Consider the following 27,592-nt stretch of genomic DNA (forward strand, 5'->3'; position numbering starts at 1 on the left):
GGAGAGTGGTCTCTAGGGACTGAGAGTGCTGACACCAAAGGTTCTTTAAGTATCACAGAAGCTTTCTCATGTGCAGCCTGGCGAGAGGGATGAGAAGGATGCAAGATGCCATGTATCCCAGGGCTTGCAGGACGATTCCTCGCAGTGAGGTGACTTCTCGAAGCCAGCTGGGTGAAGTAGAGATGCAGGAAGCTCTACTTTTCTGGGGACAGGAAGACCATTAGGCTTTGTGTGTCTAGCACAGCTCCCAGGAAAACAATGTTCCTGGTAGGGTTTTGCTTTGATTTTTTTTCTCGTTGTTGGTGAACCCTAGGGAAGTCAGGAGTTTTTTGACAAAGAAAAGATCCTGGAGCAACTTTTCTTTGCTGTTCATCTGAATGAGGCAGTCATCCAGGTACAGGTAAATCTGTATATTTCTCTGCCTGCAGAATGCTATAGCCGGGGCCAAGCATTTGGTGAATACTATAGGAGCAGTAGATAAGCCAAAGGGCAGTGCAGAGAACTGAAAGTGCTGATAGCCTGCTCTGAAGCGCAGGAAATTTCTGCAAGATTCCCGGATGGGGATGAGGAGGTAGGCATCTTTTAGGTCTAATGTCACCAGCCAGGCATTTTGTGTGAGCATAGGCAGGAGCTGCTGCAAGGTTAGTATTCTGAATCTGGGGACGACCAAGGAGATGTTCAGTTTGGATAGATCCAGGACGGGAGGTCAAGTGCCCTCTTTTCTGGGAACAAGGAATAGTCTGGAGTAAAAACCTTTTCCTGTTTGATCCGGAGGGACAGGTTTGACTGCTCCCTGGGATATTAGTGTTTTTACCCGTTTTAGTGTCTCTGCCCACTGGTTTGGGGGAGGTCTGGGTACCCTCTTTGAATTGGGAGTTTGCTGAAGGAGAATCTGTATTCCTGAGAAATTATTTTTAATACCCATTTTTCCTTGGTTATAGAGACCCAACTGTCCTTGAAGAGGGTGAGCCTTCTTCCTAGTTTTAGATGAGTGAAAGGAGGGCAGAGTCAAGTCAAATTTGAGTTGATTGTCAATAGTGACACCTAGGAGTTTGGCGCTAGTTTCAGGTACTATTTGTGTCTTGTTTAGAGAAAGTATAGTAAAAGTAGTTAAGGTGGTCTCAGAACTATTACTTTTTTTGTCCTGTCTAGATAGCACATGATCTGCCTGTACACATCCGAGGAATGAAGGATTTGCTATACCCTCTTCTGTGGATTTGGGTAGAAGACTGGTAGGTGGATAGGCTGGTTTAAAGTTCTGAGACCACCTCAGGCATAAGGGATGGGTTAGTCCTGAGGGAGATCCTAACCCTTTGGAAGACAGTGAAAGGTTCTCTATATACAAGGGCTTATAGCTCAGAAACGGATGTCACATCTGTAAAGAAAGTGGTCTTCCAGGTGACAAGTTCCCCCTTGTTTATGTATCACATAACTGTGGCGTTGTCTGCCCAGATCTGCAGTGCCCCTGGACTTGAGTTTTGTTGAAAGGCTTTTATGGCCAGGAAGACTGTAAGTAGCTCCTTTTGATTTACATGCAACTTTCTCTGCTGTTGGGTCCAAATACCTTGTATCTTCAGGGGACCTAAGTTGCCCCTCATATTATGTCTGAGCTGTATGTAGTAATGGTCTTGTCTGCCTCTTGTAAAGTGAAATTTGCTCCTGGGTTCCTTTATATGGTGTTCTTTCACCACAGCACCTCCTTTTTCAGGCATGGAAGGAGAAGCAGAAGGGTTTCCAAGGGTTGAGAGTGCTGTTCTCAAACATTTTTTTGGAAGCCATTAAAGTTTCATCATGTGCAACTCTGCGAATGGGATCATGAGGATGCATGATATGATGTAGCCCAGTACCCTCTGGAATTCTCTTGCTGTGATAAGCTGGCCTGGAAGAAGACTGGTCAAGCAGCTTGTCCAAAAAATCCTGTCTTGTGGAAGAAAGGTTTTCTGTAGAATAGTGTCAATGATGGCTCCAAGAAAGAAGACTTTTGGATTTCTGAAGATTTAGGGTAATATCTACCTTCTGAAAACAGTCTACAATAACTTGTAAGGTGGCCAGTGTCTCAAAAGTGGATCTTCCTTGAATGAGACAGTCATCTAAGTATAGGTAAATATGAACCCTTAGAGTTCTGCAAGGAGCTAGGCATTTTGTGAAAACTCTGGAAACAGTACATGTTACAAATGGTAAAGCATAGATCTGGAAGTGGGAACCTGTTACTACAAACTGTAGGTATTTTCTGTGACTGTCTGCTATGGGGATATTGAGGAAAGCATCTTTTAGATCTATGGTGACAATGGAGGCATCTTGGAATATCATGGGTAGCAACTTCTGCAATGTGAGCATTCTGAACTTTGGGATGCTGAGGAAGTTGTTTAGCTCTGAGAGGTCCAGGATGGGCCTCCAACTGCCCTTATTTCTTGAGACTAGAAAAATCACAGAATACAAATCTTTCTCCTTGTCCTAGAGGGACAAACTGGATGAACCCTTGCTGAAGTGTCTCCCTGAGGATAGGTGTTTGAGAGGTCTTCTTGCTCTTTTGGTGGTTCTGCAATGCCCAAAAAAGGTAGTTTTCTCTGAACTGAATGGAGCATCCCTTCTCTGTGATGTTGAGGACCCACTGGTCCCTGGTGATGGATTTCCATAGGTTTAGGAAGATGGACAGTCTTCCTGCAAGAGGCTGGGAAGGGTAAGTGAGGGTGGGGTAGAACACAGTCGCAGCTGCACTCTGTGCTGGGTGGCTTCTTTGGAGCCCCCTGACCTTTGTGATTATTTTGTTTGCCATTTCTTAGATTGTCTTGGTGTTTTAATATGGGGAGGCATCCCTTGCTTTGTCTAGGTGGGAAAGGCCATGGTTTGGAAGGGTAATTCCTACTGGACCTTGGGGTCGGAAACAGATAAATTCGTTTCACAGCTTTAATTTGCTCTCCTTTTCATCCAGTTTCTCAAAAAACTTAGTTCAGCTGGAGGATCAAAAAGGAATTCTTTGTTCATCGGGGCATCTAGCAGTTCAACCTTTAACTGGTCTGACAGGTGCTGGGTCCAGAGCCATGCATGTCTGCGGATAACAAAACCTGTGGCAGCTAGAATTCAAGAAGCATATAAGGCACACACAGCCAAATTTCGGGGAGGGTCTGGAGACTTGTAAAGCTTCTTTGCCCAGCTCTTGGATTTACTTGTATAAGGTTCTATTCACAATACAGTCTACCTTAGCTAACATTATGTCTTGAAGAGATTTCAAGGTACTTTAGCATAGGGAATTGACAATTCAAAGCTCTCATAGCCAAGGCAGAGGCATAGGCTTTCTTCCCAGATTTTTCCTTACCATTAGGCAGGGGATATCTTCTTGGTCTTTTAGGTACCCCCTTTGGGGATTCAGTGGAGACATCTTTCAATTCACTGTGTATCAGAGAAATAACCAGTGGTCTGCATGAAGGTCAACTTATCAATCCCCTGCAGTGAGTATGGGTCTGGGAGAACTGCTACTTTTCTAACTGAAAGTCTCCTTCATTCTATGTAGGGTATCCCTGAAGGAAGGTCCTCAGGGAAGGGGGGGGGAGCAGAAGAGAAGGTGTCATCTCAGTCTGGGTAAGCTTGAGGTAGTAAGTGACCAGAGTAAGACAATTCCTCATCCTTTGAGATAAAGGAATCTTCCTCTTCCTGAAAAGCATTTTCTGCTCCTTTTACATGGAGAAGTGGAAGAATGAGAGGCTTCTCTAGATTTCAAGAAGGTCATAAACTCCTGTGCTATTTTAAGGAGATCTTGGGCTTTGGTCTGAGAAAAGGCAGTTGCAGGAGGTGGCGAGACAAAATTATTCAGTTTGGTTTAGCTGTCTGTTTTAAAGGGGGTGACCAAAGGGATGTGATTGTCTGACTGCAACTTAGGTTGTAGCTTCAGTACTTGGGAAAGACAGGGAGTCTCTCTCAAGAGCCACCATGCAGATGTTGGTAGCTGATAACTGTAGAGTAACCTCAGACCCAACTAACATGTCAGCCATGGTTGTACTTGTTGGTAGGCTAGAAACAATGTTGGCCTCCCAAGGGGATCATGCCAAAGGGTTCAGGCCTAGGAGTCACCGGACCAGGGGGCTTGCAAAGGTATGTTACCTAGTTCATTGGTTGACTGAAGACCTATAGTTGTAGCTCTTTCAGAAACATCAGGGTCCTTTGCCTTTTTAGTACTTCTATCGTTTTGGAATTATTCTAGCTGACGATGGAGTCTGAGGTAGCAGTGCATTGTGACACCACAGAGGAAGCTGAAGAGGAGGATTCCATATGGCTGGCAAAGAACTTGGCCCTATGTTTGAGAGTCTTCACATGAAATTTTGCACAGTCAGGGCAATTAGAGATATTGTGGTGAAGACCCACGGAGTCAATTGCTTGAAGTGTGGGAATCTGTGTGTGAGATTTGATTCCCACACTTCAAGCAATTGGCTTTTTTGAACTTTAAATAAGTAGAGAAATTTCCCCAATGAGGCACTTACCTGACTAAAAGAAGAAGGTACGTCTCTGGAAACAAGAGCCATCTGTGAGCATGTTTAACATGTAAAGTGCATTGGACTGCACGGATGGGAAGAACTGAAGTTGCCACTGATGGACACCCTTCTTATATCCAGATGTCCAGACATCAGTCTTTGGATGTCCATTTGCTAGGAATGATGTAAAGACTCTGGAAATTGGGCTAGTCATGGGCTTCTGCATGGCTCGAAGCCCCAAGAATAATTACTGCAACAGTTACTATGAAACACATCCCCAGGGATGTTGAGATGCTTGCTTTTCTTCTACACTGAAGGTCAGAACGGTGATCCTCAGGAAGGATTTTCCAGTGGATACTCAATGTAGGAGGCCCCTCAAATTAAAAATGTTAATTAATGTGAGCAGACATTGAAATGGTAAGAAATTAAGACAGCATGCACTATTGCTGGCTTATAGTAGGCTTGCACTATTCTATGCTGGTTATGACACCACCTGCTGAGAGAAATCAAACTGCATTCACAGTTAATGCTGGCATGCAGAATCATAGTGGCTATTAATATTGACACAGTTCTCTTCCTAACAATATTTTAGTTAATTAGTCTCAGAAGGTCATATGAAAATCATACATAAACTGCTACTGAGTAAGATACCAAAGATTGTGAGACACACCAAGAAATAATAAATCTTCTAGACCTACTGTCACAGTGAGAGAAAAAAAAAGACACAATACATCACATATGCTGGCTGGACAATGGAAGCAGAGTACATAGCAGCCTGGGCTTGAAGCAACAGCACAGATACTAGAAGGTGGCTGTGGACAGAAAAGAATGAGTGCATAAATAGTCAGCTTATCTTTGCTACTAAGATGAGGATTTTTCATGGTCACAACAACCAACTCCAATGGCACAGAGTGATAAAGCTCTTACTATGGCAACCTGAGTTCCACTAGCAGCTTAAGAACTAGTTGGAGCTGCCATGGAGAGGAGAAGACAAATGGCAGGGCTTAAGCTTGCTCATCACTTACTGCTGGAGTGGGGTAGGGACTGTGATTGGGTATCTAGGCACATGTTCTTTGACAGAATAGCCAGTGAAAAATATAGATCACATGGGAGTACTGTCTACTTGAGAAAAGTCACTACACGACTACACAACACTCAGAGAAGTGGATGTCCATGCCAATGTTCATGGAATTCCAACCCCTCAGATACTACAGGGAGATAGGTAGGGGTACTAGGGCTAATACAGAAAACCCCTGATGGCTGCCGAGTGATGATTTACACGACTGACTCTCACGGACTGAGTTAAATGGTATTGATTAATTTCAAACAACTCGATGACTAGTATGCATTAGGTAGAAAAATGATTCAGGGTCACAGCAATCTCGGGGCTGCTTGGGGTAGCTGCTGACATCTATTATCTTCAAGGGTTACAATGGCATCAACAGCAGCACACACACCAAGTACAGACCATGAAGTTACATAACACACTTTTGTGACATTCCATAAATTGGGGAAGGGGAGAAGACTGCGCAAGGCAATAAACAAAAAATCTGTCCTTGCTACATGACACTTCTGTCACCCAACCTTTACTCTTTAATGCAACAAATGGGGAAAGAGAGAATGCAGCTTGAGGTCAGTGAGCATGTGTGCACATTGGGCAGGACAAAAAAGAAAAGTAAACAAGCTGTTGGACAGGAACTTATTTATACATTTACAAGATTTCTGAGCAAATTTCTGGCATCAGGATTACACACAAAATTACATTTCTCTCTACATACCTGAATGCAAAGGTGGCATAGAAGGCATGCCTCTACTACTCTGATCTTGGTACACTGGTATCCCTGATTCACTCCTCCCAGATGGTGTACCATGCATGCTTGGCTCATTCCTAGCAGTTGTGTTAAATGTGCTTGCTTCACCCCTTCCAGATGATGTGCTACTAAACATGCCTGGTTCACTTCTACCGGCTGATGTGCCAAAGATTCCATAACTGTCTGAAAGTCCAGCTTCACTTCTTGATTCTGATGGAGGTGCAGGTGGTGGCCACATTCTCATTACATTTTCTGTAGCAGAACCTGCAGAGAGAGTGCACAGTTCTTAATAAATATCTGATGTAAGACATGTCTAATTATTAATGTATACAGCTTATTCATTGTCTCTGTTCCTGAGTTTAGTAAAACTTTATACTGAACTATCATATCTTTCCTTCCACTTTCTGTTTTAAAACATAAGTTAGAGGAGTCATCTGAAACAGTATAGCTGCTCCTGTAGTTAAAAAAAAAAAAAAAAAAACCCGCTAACATCCTCCATTCTAATTCTTTTTTTTCCTCATATTTTTTTATTGATTTTCAAGAGTATAATTACAATTTTTAACAAGAAATACAACGCAATATCAAATTTTTACAAAAACTATATACAAAGTCCAAATGCACTTGTAATTACTTTTAGTATTACACTATGGTTAAACAACTTGTATACAGCAAGTGGTATCAGGCTTTCACTTACCCGGAATCTGTTGCTGACTTATCCAGAGTTTACACAGTCTTTAAGGAAATGGGATACTTCTGTTCCAATGGAGCTATTGACTCCACTCACAATCAATAAACTAACAAACACTAAGAAAACATGCAAGGTTTCCTGACAACAGGTTCATCTGTTTCTCAGTAAAGTTAAGCAGGATATAGCAGTCACATTCAGAGTGCTATGATCTACTACAAGGAAGCTAAAGTATAAAGTTATTTGTAAACTGATAAATACATCGGTCTGAGGATGCTTAGTGTAATCCTTCCCCATATGCCATGCTGTGCTATCAATTCATGTAAAAGAAATGCTCAGATTTGCAGCATGAATATGATTATGAAAACAGCTACATCTTACTACATTACCAAGCATAATAGGAAATTACACTGCATTCTAGTCAACCAGTGGGGTGAGGAAAAAGTGTATTCTACATTCACTATTAAAAAAAAAAAAAAAAAAAAAGAAAGTAAATGGCAGATACTGACCACTTGCCATCCTTATTAAGCAACTTTCAATTATCATGGTGACTTCTATTCTGTAAGTTTCCACCATTACACTGATCATTCTACATTTAAAGTAGTTAGCTAAATCAACCCTGCCTATCAAAAGACTAACTTTCTCACTACAGAAGCTACAAAATCCATTGGCAAAAAAATACTTCTTCCTAAGCCATGGCATGCCCTCTGGTAGGCCTAATTAGAAAACATCTGAAATGCCAATAACTTCACTTCAGCAATCCTTCAGATGCTGGAACTTAACACCATACTCTCCTTATCTCCACACCACTGACTAGCATCCAAACATTCGTCTACCTTTCCCTGTTCGCTAACAACCTAAACAAACTGCTCTTGTTGAAACTCTGTCCCTACTTAACCATCAGCCGATTATAACCTCTTCCCCCTATTTTCTCTGCTCTAACAATTCAGGAACAATGGCTTTATTTACATGGTACATTTGTGTGAGCAAAATAATAACTACAGATGCTCAGTTAAGATCACTGCTGCAGGGTCAGCAATAGATTCAACTTCCACTCATGAAGATGGGTGCAGATCTACTTAGCACTGACCAGAATACACTAGGCACAAAAACAAACGTTCTATTTTCAGGACATACCCCAGACTATTAGGGCAAGTCTTCACAGGAGATAAAAAATACATGCTCTCCATTTATTGATGTACCACATGACTACAATACTGTTTTTGACAATGCTAAGGACAATGTGCTTCAGGACTGGTTTGAAAACCAAAAGATCATAAGCAATGATGAGCACCATCTTTACAATGCTATGATTGTCCAAGTCTCTTGACACGTCGTGTTCTGGAATTTCATGGAATGTGTGTGTGCTCCATAAGCCTGGCAAGAGGCAGCCAAGGCCAGGATCTGGTCCCGCTTTGGCTCAACAAATGTCTTCTCAGAGGAGGAGTTCACTTTAGCCTCTCAAAATCTGGATTTTACCTAGATGAGGTCTAATGGTAACTAATTTCTATACAGAGTGAATAGGCTGGCACTCAGAGTTTCTTGGTTTTCACTGGGATTTCTTCATATCACCTCTTGACAAACGCACCATGAGAATGGAGGAAAACATGTACCCCAGAGCCTTCAAGATGGTCTTTGCTGTTATGCATGTTTTCCGGGGAGCTTAGAAGAACAGAGCTGAGCTGAGCACCACAACATTTTCCAGTTTGAGGAAAACGTGAAATCTTAGTGTCTAAAATCTTCCTTAGCAAAACAATTCTGAAAGGCAAGTCTGGTCTTGTGATAGTTCACATGTACATCTAGTATGGTGATGTAGTTCAACACTTTGGTCAATTCTTGAGACTTAGCTTGGATCAATCAGCTGTCTATGTATAGGTAGATGAGGCTGACCCTTGATTTAAGGTAAAAACCAGGATCCAATCATTCTGTAAACAACCCAGCTCAAATGGCAAGGAGATTAAACAGAAGTGCTATGCCCCCGCCATAAACGACATTTCTGTGCTGTCTGGAAATGGGAACATGCAGATGTAATTATGAATTAGAAAGACCCCAAAAGTATCTCACCAAGAGGATCAAGGGTCTCAAACAGATGCCGTATGCTGTTCGGTTAAAAAAACTCCAGCTCTACTCAGTTACATACCGCCTACTTCGAGGCGATCTATGCCTGACATACAAAGCTATGTCAAATCCAGAATTAATGGACATGCTCCACCTCAGTAAATCTAAATCCCCTAGAGCCACATGCTCGAGGGACTTGAACCTCAGCACAGAAATAAATAGAACTTGCTGGAGGGACAGGTTCATAACCCAGAGGCTCCCTTCGCTCTGGAATGGAATTCCAGTTCATGTGAGGCAGAGCACCTCACTGAATCTCTTCAAGAAGAATCTCGATAGGTGGATGGGGGATTGTAGCTTTGTCCCAGGGATTACTCCCATGTCACTATTAGACAGAGGCACAGTAAACTAAACCTTAAAAAGGGCACAGTATACTCAAATCAAGGGGTGGCGTAAACCATACAGAATCGGGCTAGGCTTATAATTGCCTCAGGGCAGATAGCCTAGTATGAACCTATGAACCTATGCCCTTCAAGTCCTGTGAAATCATGTCATGCAGTAGCAAGAGGGGAAGGAGGGCTTATAAGGTAAGCAACAAATATTTTTACCATAAGAAACTCGTGCAACCTGGAATGGGGTCGAGAAACAGATCTTTAGGGTCTGTTTTTTGTGGGAAAAAGAATAGCTTAGAATAGATGAAAATCCTTCTCCATTCTCTGATGGTGGTATGCTTTCTATGGCTGCCAAGATGGCTATACCTTAAGATGGGTCTTCCTAGAGCTAATTGGTCTGGTGGAATAGGAGGTATTTTCACAAAGGTTGGAAAGGACCTGATATAAATTCTGTATCCTATGCCTATAAACAACTTCACCTGCAGTCACAGCACAAACCACTAAAATTTGAAAAGGAGCATTTTTCTTTCTAGCTTATGGGGGTAGAAAAGTCAGAACTGGGAGGCACCCTCTTGTCTGGGTGGGAGACCACTTCTTCCTGCCTGGCTAATTGCTCTGCACCCTCTCCAATGGCAATTTCAGAAAACCCTTTTCTGCTTGAGCTATTCAGTGTGACACTATTTACAAGGAAAGGGCCACTACTTACTGGAGGACTTCTATTACTCTCTGTTATTACATAATAAAAATATTGCTGTACTGTTCGAATATTTCTGCACATTTTTTTTCCAAATTCTTCAATACTTTATGTGAGGGAAGCGCTAAAAGCAATTATTTGTCTATGGGAACATTTAAGTTTTACTACAAGATGCCTTTTTTTTTATTTAACTGTTTATTCTTTATTTTTACAAATCTTTACTAAATCATCACATTTTAAGTAACACAAGTTTATATCCATTAACATAAAAGAAAGTGAACCATATTAACAGTTTCCATTATTTCATGCAAAATACATGTTTCTTTTTAACAATTTCCATTCACACCGATATTACATAATGCTCAACTCATGTATTAACTCAAACTTCACTCCTCTTACTTCTCAACATTATTCTGCATATGCTGATTCTTCAAATTATTTTCCTTTTCTAAATATCCCACCTCTAGTTCTTTTAACTTTTTTTTTTGCAATATTTAATACTCAATTTACAACTGGTTTGGATTTGGATATTCATTTTCTAGTAATTCCTTTGCCTGGCAGCAAACATCATTAAATTTAAAGCTTACTATGTCTAGGCAACTTGCATCTTGTATCCTAGCTCAGGACGACCATTTCCTTCGTTCCAACCACTTGTTCCCCCAACATGTGTGTCCAACTACTCAAGTCTACTTGAGGTATACAAATATCTATGTAAACATATCTGCAAAAATCCTAAACTTTCCGGACTTTGCTTCATATTTGGAAGAGTTACGGATTTCTTTACAATCGTCCCTTTGTAAATAACCCTTTCATTTTCCATTTCTCTAACCTCTTCCAACTGATCTTATAGTCATCATACAATCCCCAATATACCTTACTAATTATCACTAACAGCAGCTTCTGCTCTGGATTCAACTAAGATCACTACCAGAGCTGGCCTTTCACTTAATTTATTACTTCATTACTACTTTCCCTTTGCATATTCTATATCATGCACTGATAAGGAAGGCAGTCTCTAACCTGCAGTCCAAACATCTGCTTAATTTCATCCAACTATATTACATTTTCCTCCCGAGTTATTTACTCTCAATACCCTGGTTCCTTTGCTAATTTTAGCCAGTAAATTCCACTCCTGTTGCCTATTTTCTATAACTCTACTTAAAGTCACCCTAATAGTAAAATTTTGTTTATCCATTCCCACAACAGCTTGTTTTTTTAGAATACTTTGTTACTTTAAAATTTAATATTCTACATGTATGTATGTATGTTCTCCTTGAGGGCTTGAATCTTAAATCCTAGTATCTACGTATCTTTTGAACTCCCTTCACTGTTTCACTATTACCCACTTACATTAACATGATGGTTAACTTTATATATATATATACATATATATATATATATATATATATATATACATATATATATATATACACACACACACATATATATATATATATATATATATATATATATATATATATATATATATATATATATATATATATATATATAGGTCTATGACATTTTGCCGAAAATTTCTGACATGCAGTCCAAATCGCCGAAAATCCATTTAGCTGAAAATAGTACTGACAGTCTATCTGCCCTTTTCCCCCATTGTAGTGTGATCTCGGAGTGAGAATATTAAAGTAGGGGGTGCGGGGGAGCATAGCTCCCCACCTACTCAGGTTATAAACTATTTACTTACCCTTTAAATAGGGACTGCACAATGTAAAACAATACTAGACAATATTAAACTGTACTGGGTGGGGGGCTATGCCCCCCCACCCCACATTGTGCCCCCCACCCCCTACTTTAATATTCTCACGCCGAGATTGCACTACAGTGGGGAAAATGGCAGACACACTGTCAGCACTATTTTCAGCTAAATGGATTTTCAGCAATTTGGACCCTATGTCAGAAATTTTCAGCGAAATGACACTGATGCATATATATATATATATATATATATATATATATATATATATATATATATATATATATATATATGAACCTTAAAGGTGTAGCTCTAAAGTACCCCTTCACAACAGGCAACCCTAAATCACCACATTCTAAGGGGAAAACCAAATTTATCTCTTTCTTTTTCCAAACATATTCCTTCAACTCTATTAATTACTATCCACAACTTCTCCTCTGGTTGATAAGAATATATCTGACATGTACATATGACTAAAGGGACTAAAATATTTTTACTGCTTCCATCCATCCACAACTCTTTTTCCCATTTTTGCACACAGGGTTGGGGTGTCACTTCGTTACTGACAATCATCTAGAGCAAAGGTTTACACTGCCAGGTGGCTAGCCCTGCCACAGTACTTCTTCCACACTAAACACTCACATGCACACTCACACCTATGGCCAATTTAGAGGTAATCCACCTATTGCACGGTCTTTGGTATGTGGGAGGAAAATGGAACATCCAGAGGAAACCCACATGAACACGGAGGACAAGTACACTCCGCATAGAAGGCAACAAAGCTGAGAATCAAACCAGGGAACCTCTTGTTAATCCAAGCGTCTAAAAACTTATCTTGCCATATCCCCCATTAGTGTGGGTATTAAAGAACCAATGCATGTCTAGATTACTCAGTACACCACTACAGCTTTTGTGTTATCTTCATTTATTTTATATCCTGAAAAAATGAAACTTTCTGAAAATGTTCCACAACACTGAAATGTCATTTTCTGAATGTATCAAGTACAAAATATCTCCTTCGAATAAAGGTAACTTTTCTTTATCATCACACTAGTTATGTCCTTGAATTTGAAAGGTCATTTTTTTTCTTTTATCAGCTCTAAATATAAAGCAAACAAATAATGAGAAACAGAAAATTGCTGTCTGGTTGTTCTGGTCAAACGTAGCCTGTCAGAGAGAGACTGACTGGGATGTAATCCACCATTGTATATGATCCCTGCATACCTATAAGAGACTAATTCCATTGTGAAAAGGGTAAAATTTTTGTGACAACTATACAGCTAATACCAACTATAGAACTCTCATGTGATATCTAGCCAAAGGAATCAGAGTAATGGAAGATCTCATCAGTCCCAAGAGTCGGAGAATGAGTCTTGCTTGAGGTTGACGGTGCTGTGATACTTGAAAGGCAACAGACCTTAAAGAGCTGACTCTTGCCAAGGGGAAGTTTTGCAATCTTTTGGACAGTGTCTATTTGGCAGCCTATAAATGTTATGATCTGAGAGGAATGAAGTTTGTTTTTGTTGTAGTTTACTGATATTCCCAACTGAATTGCCAGAAGTACTAGGACAGAGTGGTATTGTATTAGTAGATTCTTGGAGGTAGCAGTTAGAAGCCAATCATTTAAATATAGGGAATCCTGGATCAGGTGTAGCACAGATAAGCTGTTACAACTGCCATTGCATGGCGAACCCCCAGGGGACTGTGATGCAACCGAAAGGCAGTGCTCTGAACTGATAGTGACAGTCTCCCAGACGGAAATTGAGGAACTTCCTGAATTGTCTCTGGATCTTGATAAGACAGTATTCAACCTGGAGATTGATGCAGCACATCCAGTCATCTTTCTTCAGAAGAGGAGAATGGACTGCACCATGACCATCCAACATTTTTTGTGTCTGACATATAGATTTAGACTGCTGAGATCCAATATTGGTCTGAGGCCTCCTGTCTTTTTCGGAACTAAAAGGAACATGAAAGAGACTCCAGATTCTAGTGAGTCGGGGGGGAGGGGGGGGGCAGTTGGATGTCTCTTTTGTTTAGCAACTTTGAAATCCCTGTTGCTGCAGATTCCAACTGATTGGGGTGGTGTATCTTTGACTCTTTAGTCTTGCCCTTGGGGAATCTAAAAAGGGGACTGTATAACCTCTAATGATAATCTTTAACACTCATGAATCGAAGTTATGGTTTGCCAGGCTACAGGGTGCATCCTCCCCATGACTGCCTCCAGAGTGCAGATGTCGGGCAAACTTTCGGGGATGCTGATAAGATTTCTTAGTGAACAGTCTGCAGAAACTTTGATTTTGAGGACCACCTCTGCCTCATGGGCGATGTCCAGTTAGACTGCTTCCCCTCTCTGCTAGGGGAAAGCCTACCCCTAGGGCTGACCTGGTGAAACGCTTGGGATTTTGAACCATATTTTCGTAACTCCTCTCCGATTCCTAGAAAAGGATCTTTGAGTAGAAAAATATACTCCAATGGCAAACAAGGTTTTACTGCCCTGTTTGCTCCTGGTTAAGTGTTTTTTTTCACTTTCGGTCCAAAGTGGAACCATCATAGGGGGTATTTATGAAGGTCATTTTAAAGTTTCCTGGGAAATCGCATAGTAGCATCCAAGCATGGTGTTGTATGAACCTGGGCCAGCTGCCCTTGCTGTACCATTAGCTGAGTAAGATAACAGTCTCATGACTAAATTAGAGAAAGATTGAACAGCAGACATTTGGGCATACACCGTTTCAGGACATCTGTAGGTAAGTTACCCGAAAGAGACTTTGAAAGCTCCTTGACCAAATCTCTTTGGAAATATGTCAGGAGTGCCAGACAGTTTAGCACTTGAAAGTGCAAGCGTTGTTGAAGCGTATGCCCACTTCTTCAGTCTGTCCAATGCCCTTGACTCCCTGTCTAGGGGATGAACAAGGAACCTTCTTTATGATCGTTCCTTTTTCATTGCTTCTGCTGCCACCATAGCATCTACTGGGGGACCTTGGACCAATGTTTCCTAACTTTAGTGACAATTAAAATCTTGTCTGGCTTTTTTGGGATAGGCTCTGCCACATCAGGTTCTTTCCATGCCTTCTGAGCGATGAGATCTACTAAGGTGTCAGGAGGTGGGATCACCCAGGATATCAAAGGGACAAAACCAAACGCTTTAAGAAACATCAACTCATGAGAAGAAGGAGCTGCTGTGGATGCCCCCACCCATTTCATTAATGCTAGAATGTCTTCAAATGAAACATCTTGGAAGGGGGGGGGGGGCTTGAGGAATCTTTTTCATCATCTACGTCTATGTCTGAAGTGACAGACTCAACAGAGGAGTCTAAATGCTTACACTTGCAAGTCATTTTCTAGGGGATGTACCTCGCGGCCTTTGAAGGAAGAACCTTGGAGTCAGACATGGAGCTCAAAGGTCAAGCAGTCTCAAAGTTGATTGGATCTCCCTGTCCCTATCAACCCAAAAAAGGAACAGGCTTCAGTGGGAGATGGGATAGATCTGAAATCTGTGCAAGCACTAGTCTTCTTGGTTCAGCCAAAGCTCTCTCCGCAGCCTGAAAAGCTGACTCAGCCAATGGGGATGAGGAATACCTTCCCATAACAGCAGAATCAGTAGCCTTTTCAAATGCAAAGGTAAACAACTCCAAGTATGACCTGGGAACTGAACTATCTAGAGCTGAAACACTGATGGGGTAGAGATGACTCTGAAAACCATGGAATCTACTCCACTATTGCGGCCCCGACTCCAGTGCTCTGGCTCCATGACTCTACTTGACCCAAATACAATGGTGTCACGAAAGAGAGGGAAGAAGTCAAAGCCAAAGTCTCCAGGGCTGCTGGATCTGATGCTGGTACAGCAGGGAGGTTTGGAACCATATATGTCAGCTCCATAAATGGAGATAGCATTGGAACAAGTATGGCCAGTGTCGATGGATCCGATCCTGGTCCTCTCCTCAGGGATGGAGCTTGGAGGACTCCTTGCTGAATCTGTGTCTTCAGAAACTTCATCAAATGGTCAACATTCACTTTGGTTAGGCTTCTAATGGATCAAATGGACCTTATAGAAGCTACTGACAGAGATCTTGATGGTAACTTTTGAAGTATCAGGAAGAGAAGTCTGGGGCTGATCAGCCCTGAAGAAAAAAAGTTTTCAGGGAGGGAGTTTGGATCCTAGTTGCAGCAGGATCTGACTGACTCGATAACTTGGGTGCCGGACCAAAACAGTACTCAGTTCTGGAAACCTTTTAGGTTCATAGGGGTGTACCAGTTAAAGAGCATTAGGGCCAACTATTAATCCCTGCAAGACTGCAGAGACAAATCCAGCTCTGGATTTAGAAAAGACAGGCATGTGGTAATGCTTGGTGAAGGTATGTACAGAGCTCCAGGTAGCAGCTTCTAGGATGTCCCTGGTAGGGACTTCTCTGAGAAATGCCACAGAGGTAGATGCAGCCCTGGTGGAATGTGATCTTATCCCCTGTGGGGTAGGTTTTCCATGGTGCTTGTAGTAGACATTAATGCAATGGCCTATCCATTTGGAAATGGTTTGCTTTGAAATGGCCTTCCCCTCTGCCCCTGCAGCAAAGCTAACTAGCAGCTGTTCAGATTTTCTGATAGGCTTAGTCCTGTCCAAACAGAATCTAAGTTGTCTGTGCATGTCCAGAGAGTGCGGTATTCGTTCCCCTTTGTTTTGTGGATTAAGGAAAAAAGTAAGCAAATGAATGGACTGATTTAGGGCCACAGTAGACACCACCTTGGGCATAAAGGAAAGATTTGTCCTGAGGGAAACCCTGTCTGCATGGAAGATAATGAAAGGTTCCACACCCATGAGGGCTTGTAATTCAGACACTCTTCTTGCTGAAGCGATGGCTAGAAGGAAGGCTGTTTTCCTAGAAAGGAATTTCAACTCTGCTGTAGCAGCTGGCTCAAAGGGGGAAGAGTAAGCTTTTCCAATACAAAGTTAAGGTCCCAGGCAGGAGTGGGAACTCTCCTGGGGGGTCTTAAATTTTTGGCCCCTCTAAAGAACTGCTTTAGCAAGGGGTGAGAGAAGAGGAGTGGCTCAGTATTAAAATGTGCTGAAATGGCTGAGGTATGAATTTTAATTGACGAGAAGGATAGGCCCTTGTGGAGCATTTCTGTTAAGTACTGTACAATATGAGGTAAGCTGGGCACCGTTGTGCCCATCCCCTGAGCCTGGCTCCAGGAATAGTATCTTTTCCACTTTTCAGCATAGGATTTTCTAGTACTAGGCCTCCTTGCCTCCGGAATGACATCCAGTACCTGCTTACAGAGGGATGCTAGAGGAGAGCTCAAGGAATTAGAAAGGCTGCAAGGTTCAGGGTTTGAAGCTGAGGGTGCAGAATCTGGCCCACCTGCTGGGACAGCAGGGAAGGGGTCTGAGGCAGGTGCCATGGTTGTAGCACTGTCATATTGCGCAAGAGGAAGTACCAGTGCTGGCGTGGCCAGTCTGGAGTAATCAGTATTGTCCATGGCTTGTCCTGTTTGATTTTTAATAGAACCTTTGAGAGGCAGAGGGGAAAAGGCATAACCAGAGAGGCTTTCTCAGGTAAAGGACAGGGCATCCACTTTCCAAGCTAGACTGTGGGGAGTTCTTGTGCAGAATTTGTCAATTGGCAGTTCTAAGGGGAAGCAAACATGTCTACCTCTGGAGTCCCCCCCCCATTTGTTCAAGAGGATGAATATTTTTGGTTCTAGTTTCCATTCTTGTGGGTCCATGAGATTTCTGCTTAAGTCATCTGCCAGTGAATTTAGTTTGCCTGGCAGGAATTGTGCTTGTAGGTGAACTTGGTAGCTCAAGGCCGTGTCCCACAGAGCCATGGCTAGTCTGCAGAGAGGGTACGATTGGGTTTCCCCTGCTTGTTTATGTACCATATGACTGTGGTGTTGTCTGTCTTTACCAATAGTTGTCCTCGAAGAATACTGTCTTTGAAGGCTGTCAGAGCATTCTGTACAGCTAACATTTCTTTTTGATTGATATGCAGGTGCATCTGTCTCGGGTTCCATCTGCCCTGAAAGCACTGCCCTGCCATGCGAGCCCCCTGAAAGCACTGCCCTGCCATGTGAGCCCCCCATGCATAGTCTGATAAGTCTGTTGTTAGGGTTTGGGCGGCAGGGGGTAGAGTGAAAGGGAGTCCCCTGTTGTGGTAGCAGGCCTCTGCCTACCAGAGGAACTCTGTCTTTATACAAGGAATGATAGAAATCATTGTTTCCAGGTCCTGAGAATGTTGACACCATAGGTTTTTTAGATACCATTGCATATGGAATTAGTAGAATGCAAGAGGCCATGAACCCCAAAGCTTGAAGTATTTTCCTTGCAGATAGCTGGGGTTTTGTGGCCAATAGTTTGAAGTAGGCTGTCAAATAAACTTGTTTCTCCAGAGTGAGGAATGCCATCTGGGAACTTGTGTTCAAGCTTGCTCCCAGGAATACAATCTGTTGGCAGGGTACTAGGTGAGATTTCTTTTTGTTGATGGTGTACCCCAGTGAGGTTAGAAGTTTCTTTACGAATGCCAGGTGTTGTAATAGCAAGTCCTGGCTTTCTGCCTGAATCAGACAATTGTCCAAGTATGGGTAAATTTGAATATTTCTCTTCCTGCTAAATGCAATGGCTGGAGCCAGGCACTTTGTGAACAGCCTGGGCGCAGTAGATAAGCCAAAGCGAAGTGCACAGAACAGAAAGTGCATGGAGCCCGCCCTGACAAGTAGGTATTGTCTGCAGCATCCACTTATTGGGATGTACAGGTAAACATCCTTTTAAGTCTTGGGTTGCCAGCCAGGCATACTTGGCTAGCATAGAAAGAAGCTGTTAAAGAGTTAACATCTTGAATTTTGGAACCACCAGAAAGGTGTTGAGAGTAGAGAGGTCCAGGATAGGACGCCAGGAGTGGTCTTTTCTGGGTACCAGAAAAAGTCTTGAATAAAAACCTTGTCCCCTTTGTTCTGCTGGGACTGGCTGAATAGCCCTGATACTGAGAAGAGAGAGAACCTGCAGCTGAGCCTCTGCCCATTGATTTGGGGGTGGGTCTGGCCAATCATCTGGGGTTGGTAGTGTGTGTGTGTGGAAGTTGAATCTGTATCCTTGGGAAACTATGTTCAAAACCCATTTGTCCTGGGTAATGAGTTCCCAGATTTTTGCAAGCAGGATGAGCTTTCCTCATAAGGGAGCAGGTAGTTGAGCAGGGCTTGGAAAGTTTAGGGTTAAGTCATTGTGCCATTTTTCCATAGGGAGGTGGCTTACTACTCCCTGCTTTGAAAATGGGAGCCCCCCCACTGCTTAGATCTGTGCGCAGTCAGGTGGTCTGCTGTTCCTGGGTTTGGACTAAGAAGGCCTGGAAGGGACTGGAAAGGACCAGTTCTTTGAAGGTCAATGCTTACTGAATCTGGGAGGCTGTACTTGTAGGAAATCTTTAACAGTTTGCATAGATTAAGCTTTTTCCTCCATCCTTTCGAAGACTTCTGCTTTGTTGCCAAAAAGGCGGTCTTGGTTTAAGGGAGCATCCAGTAATTTAGCTTTAACATGATCGGGCAAGTTTTGTCCCTTAAGCCAAGCATGCCTTCTAAGTACAGACCCAGTGACAGCAGCCCTGCAAGATGCTTCTAAAGTGTCAAAACCACATTACAAAGTATGTTTACCAACTTGTTCTGCAGAATGCATTAAATCTTGCAATTCTGTGTGTTCAGCGCAGTCAGGAATCAACATCATTTTCTATCTAAGTAATCCCATAATATGCTGCTGATACTTTAATATATGAAACTGGCAATTTAAAGCCCTAATGGCCAAAGTAGCAGAAGTGTATACCTTCTTACCCCATCTGTCCAAGGCTCTAGAATCTCTATCTGAAGGGGTAGGATTTTTGGCAGCAGTAGCCTTAATGCCTTTTGGTCTTTGGGAAATGGTCTCTGGATCCGTAGAAGGATTGTTGAAGAGGAACTTGTGAGAGTCAGGTACTCTGTAGTACCTGTCAGGTTTTCTGGGAGCTGGAAGTGAAGTGTCTGGGGAAAGGCTAGACTCCAAGAAAGCATCATCTACAATGTCCAGAACAGGAGGGATAGCTAAAGGCCTGTGTTGAGGTAGGAGTAAGAATTCCGTAAGTCTCCTTTTGGACTCACCCGAGTAATCCTGGCTTTCCCAGCAGAAATGCTCCCTAAGAGTATGCAAGGTTTCACCAAAAAAAAAATCTTCTGGATGGGAAGCAGAGGAAATGGAATTCTCCACATCAGAATCCTCATATGTAGATAAGGACAAATCCTGGTAATCAGAAGGAGCAGAAATATTAGATTCCTGATCAGAAGAATCAGAAAGAAAATCAGTTCTAGGTCTCTTAGAGGGGGAAGGCTGGCTTCCCCTAATTAAGGTAATAAGGTCTTCAGCCATTCTAAGCATTTGTTTTTTAAGCACATGGGCCTGAGCCTGCGGTTTGGTCGTCGGTTTTCTAGACGTAGTGCGAATTTTTGGCCTGGATGAAAATGATGATGTTGGTTTAATATGAATGTCTGTAGGCCTGAAAACACCCTCAGAAGCCGGTGCCTGCGGCTCCGGACCCATCCAAGGTAGAGACATCCGCAGGTTCCATAGTCGAAGAAGCATCTTGTGGCATACCGGACTCCGAATGGGTGTCAGTAGAGGCCTACGAATCTGAAGTAGTGGGTATCAGGGGCTTCGAAAGCGCCTCACTGAGTACCAGCGGACTGGCCACTAGCTTAACGGAAGTGTCGTCGGCAGTTTTGGACCTATGCGGTCTGTCTCTGTCTTTAGCCTTACATTTTTTCAGAAGACCGGTAGTCGGATGGCTTAACGAAGCCATTTTGGAGTACACAGATAGAGTACGAAAGTAATTGGCTGCAAAACTAGCCAGATGACGAATAGTTCAGGCGTTGAACAAGGCACAAAACCGATAGCGAGGGACGTCATGGTCTGGGCCTAAACAGGGGATGCAGTAAGAATTAAAATCTCAATGACGTATTTGCTTTCCACAGGTAAGACAATTGTTAACTTTTACTGACATCGGTTAGAGCAAGAAAAGTACTTATCTTTTTTGAAGACTTGGGGCCTGAAACCCAAAAATTAAAATTTCAGGAGTCGGCTGACTGGGGACTTGCGAACTGCTTCTGCTTCGGGCACCGCATGGCAAGAAAGACTGATATAATGGCGTCGGCTGCATGTTTTATACCCCTGACGACCTTAAAGGAAGAAGCGATAGCATCCGACGCAGAAATCCAAAGACTCTAGCATTCAGGCCGGCTGAGGGCTACCTCTGTAGGCAGATAACCCAAATGTGATGACTGCAACAGTGAAACACGAACATCACCAGTCCAGTTGGTTATTTATACTTTCATAAAATGAATGCAGTCTATTCCTTCTGGTTTTCTCAGTGTGCTATGCCTTCCATCTATACTATTTTTTTGAAATGACTCCTCTTGAGAAGACTCATGTTCATCCAGTCCTTCCTTCATTTTATTCTCTGATTTCTGCAGTTTTATCAGCTTATATGAATAGCTACTTAAAGATTTTTTATTTTTTCCAGCCTCCTGTCATTTGACCTTATATATACTCCCAGTGTCTCATTTATTTAAAACCCATGAAGGTATTTGATTTATTTTTTCCTCTAAATTACTGGAAACCATGACCATGTCCAATACTAAAACTAAAACATGAACTCCTTTTTGCTAAACAGCTTCAAGAATTTTCCCAGCCATAGCTTTTTCTTCTTAATTTTCCTCTTAAATTTGCCAAATTTCTTCTTTGCTTGCATCCAGGCAGTACAATTATTAACCAGTAGCTGAATTTTAAACTGGTAACTGTTACTGGCTTTTTAAACAATTTATTAGTTATTGCACGGGGGGGGGGGGGGGGCTTTAATTAACCTGCTGATCATTGTGCAGCCATCTTGGAAGCTCTTCAGCCTGAAGATGTCTTGAGATAAGGACTGAATCTTTAATAAAAAAAAACATATCAAATAATAACAGAGCATAGGGTGACCTCCCTAACATGACATCAGATGTGTTGTAGCTGTACTTTCCAGTGTACTTACTAAATAGTGCAGGTATTCAGAAATTGCTGCTTTAAGGCTGGATTAGATATCTCGAATGTATCAGATGTAGGGATGTCATTACATTCTCCAACCTATTTATGCCCCTTATACAACCAATTCGCAAATTCAATGCTTCCTTTTGTGCATACAGTTTGTATAATATAAATATACTTGAGAATGGTAAGAGAAAAACCTCCAAGAAAAAAAATATTTATTACAGGACTACCATATAGAGAAAGACTTAAATCTATTTAGTGTGAATTATCACTTCTTTAGGGGAAAGCTATATCTTATTTCTATAGCTTACAAGGGTGATGTTTTAGGGTTACTTTTGGGTCTCAAACCTCTGGAAAATCCAAGGGGCAGAAGAATTTGTGGCTCTCAGTTTGTTGCTTCCCTCAACAACACTGTAACCAAAGGACAGGTTTATGTCACAACAAATTTCTAAACTGTAGAATAAACTTCCAGTATCAAAGCCACAGTGTCTACCCCTTTCTAAGTTAGCAATAAGTGACTGAATGGGTTCTATGAAATTGAAAAAATCAAGAAGTCTGATTTTCTCAATGGTCCTTGGGCCTAAACAGTTTAGAGAAACAATAAAACCATCTCCTCTCACACACACTCAATCTGTTTCAAAATGTCACCTTGGTTTTGAAGCATATGTGTTTGGCAATTAAACGCTAGAGGCCCAAAGCGGGACAAGAATACCTCTTAATTTCTACACTCAAAAAATATGGACAATGGAGGACAAATGCCCAAAATCAGGGACGAAAATTTAAATACTGCTCTTATAAACTTAGGAAGCTGCTAAAATAATAGGTTTTGTTTTGGCATGCATTTTTGGAGGGTACTGAATTCAAATGTATATCATTATTTAGTGACTTCAGGACTCTGTGATTTGCTAGAAAACCGCATATTTAATAAGGAGCAGACCAAAAGCATTACATGAAAATCTAGAGATTTGAGAGGTATAGACTCAAGTGGCATACTTCTTATGAAATGTAACCTGTATATGACTTTTTTTTTACCATCATCAAATAAAGTATTGTTACTCATCTCCAGCTTTGATCTTCTGGCTGAACCTAGTGAAAACACTGCCAGATTAGCCACCAGAATGTTATGCTAACATTTAAAATTCTCCTCTACCTGAAAGAAGACGTATGACTTCTAGGTATACATGTTTAAGATTTGGGTACTACACAGACATTTTCAACAGTGTCCTCAAGCTCCCGTATTACTACAGAATTGCACATATGACTGTGGTCTTCAATATCTAGCAAGTAAAAAATGCTTATGGTAGTCCCTCATTTTTAAAATGCTCTTATTAATAAGGCTTCTTTGAAGGTTATGTCCTATAGCACTTGGGAGATGGTAAAGCTTAATGGAAGACAGACACACTTTATCACGGCTTTTATAACAAAGAGGTTAGTAAAGCTGGGCTAAGTTTTCCCCCATTCCAACATCCAACTCATACAGAAGTTTGGGAGACAGTTTAATCCCTGTTTTAGTGACGGGAGCCGTTTCATAAGTGGAAGGTTTGCCAGGCAGGGAAAGAGAATATGAATCTTTACCGTGCCACAACACATTTCTGTGCAAAACACAATCAAATACAGCATGGTCTAACACAAGCACCAATGAGACAAATGCCTTAAATGTTACATCCCCTGGGTGTGGTTGATGCAGTTCTGTAAAAATAAAAGCAATGTTTTCACCAATGTATGTAGGCTTCTGAATGAAATGAAAATGGTTAGAACAGCCCCTAAAGAAGAGTAGCTTCTTGAAGTGTTAGGAGCAAAGTGACCACCTGTGGGTGCCTGCAAAATGGTATCCAACTACACTGCAATAGTTGATGTCTCAGAGGCCTAATATGAATGAAACAGTTACATTCACAATCGGCCTCCAAAAGGGCATCAGCAATTGGGAGCACACAATAACAGATATCAGATAGAAGGATAGACAAAACTTTGCTCTAGAGCTGACACCTTCGGGCACTGACAAGCTGATTGGGTTGCAAAGGCCTTGATATTCTTTGCCTGTATACGTTTTTTTTCAAATAACACTCTCTGAAATATGAGGGGTGGTTCTGCCTTTCAAAAGCTTTTTATGCTTTAGAAACTGTGCACAAGTGTGTACTCTTTACAGCAGCATTTTTATTTATTTTTTTATTGCACAAGCCTTACACTAAGGCAGATTATGAAAACTGGCAAGGCAGAACAGATATTTACAGACATAGAAGGTGAAAACCCATCAGTGGTAATATGAAGGCCATGAGTATACTTGTTGGCGACCTCTCCCAGAGATACCATGGGCATCAGATGATCTAGTCACTGCCAAAAAAGATCTAAACTGCAGGCACAACAATATAATAAACTTTAAAAGTAAAAAAAAAAATCCCAAACAGGTACACATATTGAAATGCTTCAAGTCACTAGGATAATACCAACAAACTAATTTATGTTCACTTACAAAAGGAAAAATAAAAAAAATAAATGGTGCTGAAAATGGCATAAACAGCTCTTTCATGTAAGACAACCTCCCCCCAATGTTCATGTTACTGAGGACTTAGTATTTCTAGAAATCGGGCCATATCGTTGAACATCCACCTATGGCATAATTCCCACACTAAGAGTGACAGTGGCAGCCTTCCTTACCATGAGCATTAATATTTACTTTGCCTCCCATAATGGTTTAGTCAGACCTCTCTATCTACTACAAAGTCAACCTGCCACAAAATCATTGCTGCTATGTGAAACTCCCATTCTATGACTAATACATTCAGAATAAGTTTCCAAAACCATTTGAATTTTTGCAGTGCAAGATTATCTACCCACTCCTCCAAGAAAGGGAAACCAGCCTTGTGGACTCCTGCCATAAACAAACTATACAATAGAAGGAGGGAACTAGTACAGAAAAGAGTAAAATCCAAAGAAGGGAAGACATCCCTGATCAGCATCAGCAAGAAACTACGATCCCTCATAAAATCATCCAAGGCTAGCTTCGAAAGAAAAATTGCCAAGGACTCCATAGATAACAACAAGGCATTCTTTAGCTATGTCAAGAATCTAAGTGGCAATGCTCGGATGTGTTCGGAGTTAGTGCAGAATGGCACAAAATACACTGAACCGACCGATATCGCCAACATCATGGCAGACAGGTTCAGTGCAAACTTCACCCCCCTCTCACCCCCAAAAGGGCCCATAACCATACCAGAAGAATGTAGAGCCTCTGAAATCACAGATACTCAGGTTAAAACAGCCCACTCCAAAGCCAAAAACACAGCATCAATGAGACCAGATGGTGTCCCAGGCTCCGTCCTACATGAGCTCAAAGACGAACTAACCCCTCACCTAAACACACTGTTCAACAAACTCAGCCTCTCCACAGGCTACATACCCATAGAGTGGTGCACAGCAATGGTTATTCCACTCCACAAAGATGGAGCCACGACAGATCCCGAGAATTATCGCCCAATAAGCCTGACTAGCTTGGTCTGCAAGGCTATAGAGCTCATCATCAGGGAACTCATTAACAGAGACATTGGGAACCTTCAAACACTGGACCCTACCCAGTTCGGCTTTAAGGGCAGATTATGCCTCTTAAACCTGGTGGACTTCTTTGAGACAGTTACCAAGGCTATAGACGAGGAAAAGGTGGTACACACAGCCTACCTAGACCTCGCAAAGGCCTTCAACACCATTCCCCATTCTGGTATTACAGACAAGCTCACCAGCCTGAACATAAACCCCTACATCACAAGATGGGTTGCCAAATGGCTCATGGACAGAACCCACATGGTGAAAGTTGCGGGAGCTAGGTCCAACTCTAAACCGGTTACAAGTGGTGTTCCCCAGGGCTCAGTCCTAGGACCCCTCCTGTTGGGCATATACTTCTCAGAAGTACAGGCAAGCACAAGAGGACTATGGCCGACCAAGTTCGCAGACGACTGCAAACTAGGGGCTATAATTGACTCTCTGGCTGACACAGACATCCTCCAAAAGGGTCTCACTGAGACGGATACCCGGTGTCAAAATCATAGCCTCAAGCTAAATGCCAAAAAGTGCATAGTCATCCCCTTTGGAAAAAACAAAGTACCCACATAGGTGGTAGTCCCCTAAATACGGAAGACATAATAAGGGATAGGTTCATAGGTTCATAGGTTAATACTAGGCTAACTGCCCTTGTGAGCCATTTTAAGCCTAGCCAGTTATCCCTTGTGAGACTCAAACCCTGCACCTTGAGTTTGTAAGGCAAACACCTTAACCATTTGGCCACCCTCCCAACATGTGGACCCAAATAGACAGCAATCTCACCTTTGATAATCACATTGCCAAAGTGGTTAGAAAATCCGTCTATGTGGCCCACCTAATCACAAAAGGGTTTGTATGCAGATCAAAAGAGGTCATTGTGCCCCTCTACTCATCACTTATCAGACCCATCATAGAGTACAACGCCCCATTTGGGATTTACCTTACAAGACACCTGCAACAGCTGGAAAGACCACAGAAGTACCTCACCAAGAGGATCACTGGCCTCAAACAGATGCCCTATGCAGATCGACTGAAGAAACTGCAGCTGTACTCGGTTACATACTGCCCACTCAGAGGTGATCTCTGGCTGACATACAAGGCCATGTCCAACCCAGAATAGATGGACATGCTCCACCTGAAGAAAATCATATCCCCTTGTGCCACACGCTCTAGGGATCTAAACTTCAGCACAACAATAAAAGTACAGTTGTGTACCTACCATAAATGTAGATGTTAGAGTGTATTCACTGTTGCAGTCATTACTCTTGGGTTATCCTGCTGGCAGGCTACCCTCAGTCGGCCAGAATTCCAAAGTCTAGGTCCGGTGTCGGTTGCTGTCGCCTCTTCCCTGACCTCAGTACGCCAGGGGTATAAAAGATGCAGCAGACGCCATTTCCTTCAGTTTTTCTTGCCCCAGATGTCAGGTGCCCCAAATAGGTAGGCTGAAAAATATACCAATAAGAAATGCATGCACAAAAATAACATTTCCTTCTTCTACAAGCAAATACACCAAAAAGGTTGTATAGGATAGAGAAGTGCAGATAAGTCCCAGCAAAGAGAAAGGGGATGGTGGGTGGGTAACCTGGAAGCTGAGGATGGGTGGCTGGGCTAAATTGGATTAGGAGAGGCTATGAGGCCCTGCAGAACTGCAGTGGCGAAGCCTGCTCTGGACTTGAGAGTAGAGAGGCAAGTGGTAGTGCTTTGTAAAGGTGTGCACTGAACTCCAAGTTGCAGCCTCTAAGATATCTTTGGTTGGTACTCCTCTGAGGAAGGCTGCTGAAGTGGCTGCTGCTCTGGTGGAATGAGGCCTAATGCCCTTAGGCACTGATTTGCCATGTTGGAAATAGCAGAAACGGATGCAATGGCATATCCATTTAGAAATAGTCCGTTTTGAGATGGACTTTCCTTGTGATCCTGCAGCATATGACACTAAAAGCTGCTCAGTCTTTCTAAAAGCTTTAGTTCTGTCAAAGTAGAAGCGCAACTGCCTGTGTATGTCCAAAGAATGCAGAATTTTCTCACCCTTGTTCTGTGGATTTGGGTAAAAGGTAGGCAAGTGAATGGTTTGGTTGAGGGTTACACTGGACACCACCTTAGGCATAAATGTAGGGTTTGTCCTCAGAGAAACCCTGTCTGGATGAAAAATGATGAAAGGTTCCACAGCCATGAGTGCTTGTAACTCCGAGACTCGCCTTGCAGAGGTTATTGCTA

General features: G+C 42.2%; 1 protein-coding gene across 1 annotated transcript in view; it reads right to left on the reverse strand.

Moving 5' to 3' along the window:
* Nucleotides 1–27,592, reverse strand: part of LOC122799218 — a 1,108,404-nt gene that overhangs the window by 374,846 nt on the left and 705,966 nt on the right. The window contains exon 12 of the mRNA XM_044068137.1: nt 6,245–6,541. Within this exon, the coding sequence (XP_043924072.1) occupies nt 6,245–6,541 (297 nt within the window). The remainder of the gene's footprint in view (nt 1–6,244; nt 6,542–27,592) is intronic.

Source organism: Protopterus annectens, chromosome 4.part0 (assembly GCF_019279795.1).
Source record: "Protopterus annectens isolate FY-2018-M chromosome 4.part0, PAN1.0, whole genome shotgun sequence".
Taxonomy (NCBI): Eukaryota; Metazoa; Chordata; order Ceratodontiformes; family Protopteridae; genus Protopterus; species Protopterus annectens.